Source organism: Tympanuchus pallidicinctus, unplaced genomic scaffold (genome assembly GCF_026119805.1).
Source record: "Tympanuchus pallidicinctus isolate F22 unplaced genomic scaffold, pur_lepc_1.0 scaffold20, whole genome shotgun sequence".
NCBI classification, from domain to species: Eukaryota; Metazoa; Chordata; class Aves; order Galliformes; family Phasianidae; genus Tympanuchus; species Tympanuchus pallidicinctus.
In genome coordinates this window covers 5,425,095-5,430,468 of record NW_026294722.1, presented here as the reverse complement: position 1 = coordinate 5,430,468, position 5,374 = coordinate 5,425,095, and the positions used below count along the sequence as shown (strand labels likewise).

At 50.6% G+C, this 5,374-nt stretch overlaps 1 protein-coding gene across 1 annotated transcript; it reads right to left on the bottom strand.

The window, feature by feature from the left end:
* Window positions 1–618: 618 nt before the first annotated feature.
* On the bottom strand, window positions 619–2,300 carry BHLHE23 (basic helix-loop-helix family member e23). The gene has a single exon (XM_052684061.1). The coding sequence runs from the start codon at window positions 2,244–2,246 to the stop codon at window positions 1,584–1,586; it is 663 nt and encodes a 220-aa protein (XP_052540021.1). The 5' UTR covers window positions 2,247–2,300; the 3' UTR covers window positions 619–1,583.
* Between the last annotated feature and the right edge of the window lie 3,074 nt (window positions 2,301–5,374).

Below are 5,374 nucleotides of genomic sequence, written 5' to 3'. Positions count from 1 at the left end.
AGCCCCTCAGGCTGCAACTGTACCAGTTTATGTGCTTGCTCTGACACAGGGCGGGTATTCCGATCTGAACAGAAATCACTGAATGTACTTCAATTATGATTATATAATCATTAGTGAAGCACACAAGGCACCAAAGCATTAAATATAATAAAACAAAACCAAAGTAAACCAGCACAGCGACATTAAAAACTTGGCCAGCAAAGTACCCGCTTGGTAACTTGCACTAACACAGTCAATACTTGGCAAGATTATTCATTAATTGTGACATTAAGTGGCCCAAACCGCACACAGGTCTAGGATCAAGCTGCAAGCAGAACAGAAGACCAAACCAAAGGGATGAGCAGAATCTTTTAGCAACTTCCTTCCCTGCCACGTTTCACATGAGAATCCTGGGAGCTACGTTCTGTGCTAGAGCAGCCCCTTCTAAACACAGCTCCAATGCTGGGGGCAAGGCATTCTCCAGCAAGAGCTGAAATACACAACTTAAATCTGACATACTTACAGGCTGCTTAACTGTAAATGTCAGGTGTGAGCACCTTTTGGGCGCTTGGGATTCATGAAACAAATTGCAGAGAAATCCCAAATCCCTGCTGATAAGGAGCTGAATGTCCAAAAGGTTTTCAAAGTACGATTGTTCACCTAACTTCACACTGGTACCCTGTGAAGCACTGCTGCAGCAACTCTTTAACTGACTTCAGCAGGGGCTGTGCTCTGACTACCAGCTGGCTTTAGAGACATGTAGGACAGAGAAAACAGTTATTCATGTCTTTTATTTATTATAAATACATATAAATATGTTAAGTGACTTTTTTGTTTGTTTATCATGATGAGCAAAGGCTTTGGAAAACCTGGAAAACTTAACCACGCTGAGAAACAGGCAAAAAGCAGGCATTAGCATACAATCAAGACTCCCCTCAATTCAAGAATTTCTTTTTTTTTAAAGCACAAGACTGCATCTTATTTTGAAGCATCTGTAATTTTATCAGGGGCACCAAGCTTCCTCCTTCCCACAAGCCAAGCAAACGACATTTGCACTGGGATTCGTGGGCGCAGTCAAACCCCATCTGGCTACATAGGAACCCCTCTAGTTTACGTGCGATTCTGAAACATTGCATAGCTTTGGGGCTGGGTTTTGTTTCTTCTAAGCTGTTTCGAACCCAGATCAACTACGGCCCCCAAAAAATCCCACTGAGGTTTCCACCTCCAGATCTTCCCCCCTCTCCGTGTTTCTGGAGTTCAGTTTAAGAACTGCTCAAGAACTTCACAAGCAGAAATGTTATGTGCACAGTCCACTAACAGCGCGGGAAGGAAACGACTCTATGGATGAAGCTGCACAGGGGGAGAACTAAACGGAGTTAGTAATGGGTGTGCTTTTTGGGTCGGTGTAATGGCCAAATGTTTCCAATATGAAGTCCAGGGGGAAGTATACGAGAAATGAGCAAAAAAAAAAAAAAAAAAGAAAACCCAGACTTAACTGATGGTAGGAAGCCGGGGCTGATGGTGGTGGGAAAAAAAGCACGGAAGAAAAAAAAAAAGAAAAAAAAGGAAAAATAAACCGAGAAGAAGCCCGGAGAAGGCAGAAGTCAAGGCTTGTCGCTGCAGTGTTTGCAGAGTGCGGAGGCGGCTCCTGTGAAGGCAGTGCATTTCTCGGGGCAGCCGGGCAAGGCCGTGCCGGTGAAGGGATACACGGCCGTCTGTCCGAAGGGGTTGAGGGTGGCGGGCAGCGGGGCGCTGAGGGCCTGGCCCTGGTTCAGGTAGGCCACCAACCGCCGCATCTCCTCCAGAGCCTGCGCCTGCATGAGGATGTAGTTCTTGGCCAGCAGCAGGGTGGCGATTTTGGAGAGTTTCCGCACCGAGGGGCTGTGGGCGTACGGGATGACGGAACGCAGCCCGTCCAGCGCGTCGTTCAGGTCGTGCATCCGCCGCCGCTCCCGCGCGTTGATGCTGAGGCGCAGCGAGCGCTGCTCCTTGGGCTTCTTGCCTAGCGCCGCTGCTTTCAGCTTGCCCTCCCTCTCGAAGGCCGCGCCGCCCTTCACCCCGGCCTCGAAGCCGTCCTCCTCGTCGCCGCTCTGCTCGCCGCTGCTCTCCGCCGACTTGCCCAGCGCCCCGGGGTGGAAGTCCGCCCCGCCGCCCCCCGCGTAGGCGCCCCGCGGGCCCTCGGCGCCGCCGTAAGCGAAAGCCGACGGGCCGTAGCCCGGGGCCAGCGCCAGGTACGCCTCGCCGCCCAGCGACTTGAGTTCGGCCATCGCCGCCGCCTCAGCGCCGAAAAGAACCGAGAGGAGGCGGCCCCGCCGCTCCGCGCTGAGGGCGGGCAGTGAGGCGACGGCGGCCCCGCCGCCCTTTTATATAGCGGAGAGCGGCCCGGCGGGATTCCCCCGCCGTCCAATCAGAGGGCAGCGAGGGGCGGCGGGCAGCGCCCCGCTGCGGGCACCGAGCGCCCCGCGGCCGCCAGCCCTGAGGCGGCGCCGCCTGAGGCAGCGCGGGACGGGGCGGCTGTGGGTGGAGGGCGGGTGCGCGCAGGAGTGCGGCGCCGTAGTGGCATTGCGCCGTTCCCCTGACACAAATCGTGACAGCGGAGCGCACACGCGGGATACATAGCTGGGAAAGCAGCTCCAGCCCCGCGCTCGTGCTACTCCAAGGACTGCACTCAACTGTGTGGCTGTAAGGGAGTCTGTACTTCACAGAATGGCCAGGGTTAGAAAGGACCTCAAGGATCATGAATCTCCAACCCCCCTGCCACATGTAGGGCCACCAACCTTCACATTTAATAGTAGACCAGGCTGCCCAGGGCCCCATCCAACTTGTCCTTGAACACCTCCAGGGACGGGGCATCCACAGCACCTCAACACTCTCATAGTAACGAACTTCCCTCTGACATCCAAACTAAATCTTTCCTCCATCAACTTAAAAGCATTTCCCCTTGTCCTGCAGTTATCTACCCTTTCAAAGAGTTGGTAAGTAGAGTGTTATCAAAGAGTTGATCAGTGGAATGTTATCAAAGAGTTGATAAATGTACTTGTGGAGATGGGGGTCCTCCCGCAGCAGGGACGGCCTGGGCTGAAAAACCGGGGTTAAAAAAGGCAGTGAAAAATGAGTGGAAACAGAAATAGTGTCATGGTCATGGAAAACCAGACAAGTGAACACCACCTCATCCTCACACTTGGGACCACCAGTCACTAAGTGGTACGTGTTGCATTGGAGGCAGTTCTGCAAGGTCTTGACAGCGGTGGGCATGGCATGCTGGTCTGGTGGCTCTGATGTGGGCGAGGATGACAGAGGAGGCACCTGATGTGGAGAGAGGTTTTCAAGGCAGAGCCCCCATCCAGTTCCATTTTCTTCAAAGGCTCACTGCGCTCCTTCGTTCCCTGTACCAGGAAAAGAAATGTGATCCTTTGTGACTCAGTCCAACTCTGAAGGGATTCTGTCCTTCCCTGTTATGAGTGCTGGTAACTGAGTGTGAAGCTCAGAAAGGAAACAACTCCCTTTTTCTTAACTGTTTCAGTTGCCTAGTGGCCTTTGGTGAGAGAAATCAGCCCTGCCATGACTGGGAGAAGGTCTGGTCCACAGGGAAATCCTATGGAGAACACCAGGTGGGCAGTGGTGAGAGCTGCGTATCATAGAATCATAGAATCACAGAATCACAAGGTTGGAAACAACCTGCAAGATCATCTAGTCCAACCATCCTCCCGTCACCATCGCTACCACAAGCACTAAACCATATCTCACAGCTCCTCATCCAGGCTCCTCTTGAACACTGCCAGGGACGGCAACTCCACCACCTCCCTGCGTGGCCATTCCAGTGCCCGACCACTCTCTGAGAGAAAAAGTTCTTCCTTATGTCTAACCTAAACCTCTGGTACAACTTGTGGCCATGGGGGGTTGGACTCGATGATCTCTGGAGGCTCCTTCCAACCCCTACAATTCTGTGATTCTGTAAAATTGGGTTCTGTTGCCTGGGAGAAGAAGCCAAACCCCTCCTCATCACAACCTCCCTTCTGGAAGTTGTAGAGTGCAGTAAGGTCTCCTCTGAGCCTCCTTGAGACTAAGCAATCCCTCAGCTGCTCCTCATATGACTTGTGCTCCAAACCCCACACCCTCACCCTCAGGCGTAGAGAAGGATAAGGAGGGTGTTTTATCCTGTGTTCCTGCACTGAGATGAAAGAGAAAGACCAATTTCTAAGACAGGAAGAGGTCCCAATTTCAATTTTTTGGTGTTTTTTTGGGGGGGGCTTCTGGGGCCATGTCTTGTGCCTGCTTGGATGGGATGCAGCATGTGTGCTGATGCAGAGGTACAGCAAGTGGATATTGCCCAAAGGCAAATGCAACCAGTTGATGCAGATGTACCTGGTAGGTTTTTTACAGAAATAAACACTAACTTGAGTGTTAACGTGACACAAGGATTATCCAGAATGTGTTCTGTTTTTATCAGACCCTCTACCTAGTGTAGTTAGCCTGTCCTCTTTCCATCACCTCCCTTTCTGCAATGTGCTAACATGAAATGACGAGCTTCTCTCTTCCTTCTCCACATCAGAGTCAGGAGTGCCGAGATCTGCAGTGACAGATGCACACTCACCCGTAGTAGCAGAGCTGCCTCCTGAGGATGAGGCTGTTCCCTCTGTGCATGTAAATCTGGAAGACTGTGTTTCCACATTTCGGAATGGCAGAGTACATAAGATTAGGTGCTGTGAAGCCTGGCCCTCAACCCGCACACAAGTTTTGACCATCATATTTTCACTGATTTTCTCTTACCTTGCCTCTGGTGTCTGAATCTACAGTCATGTCTCTTCTTTGCTGCCCTTATCGGACTTATCAGACCATGAAGACCAATTACTGGTTTTAGTCACTTAATTGTTTTATGAGATTTGGACTACTCAGCTACTCCTGGGACAGATCACTGTACACATTCACGGTGACTTTCAAATACAGGTGAGCACAGCGTAACTTCGTTCACCTCTGGGATCACTCCAAGACTCCAAGTGACAATAGACGACAGAGGAGGTACTAGAAAATTATCACTGGCGTAAATCATTCCCATGAAAATGATGTGCAGGGACTGCTAAATGCAGATTGTCTCCTGCTGGAGATGATTTACCTTTTTTGCAATGTGCTGAGATCTTGCAATGAGAAGGACTGGCTGTGTGACACCATTATAGGAATTCTAATGATAAGGGCTCAAGACAAGTAGTGCTAACTTTCTAAGCATGCCCTGTAATGCTGAGAGAAGGTGTGGACTGAAAATTAGAAGTAAAAGCTTTTCATGCAAGCTTTTGTAGTACTTTGATAAATAGGTGAGTTCTTTAAGGATTTTATCAACTACAAGAGAACAGAACAGGATTGTTGCCTAATATAATCCCAAAATACATGTCTTAGAGAA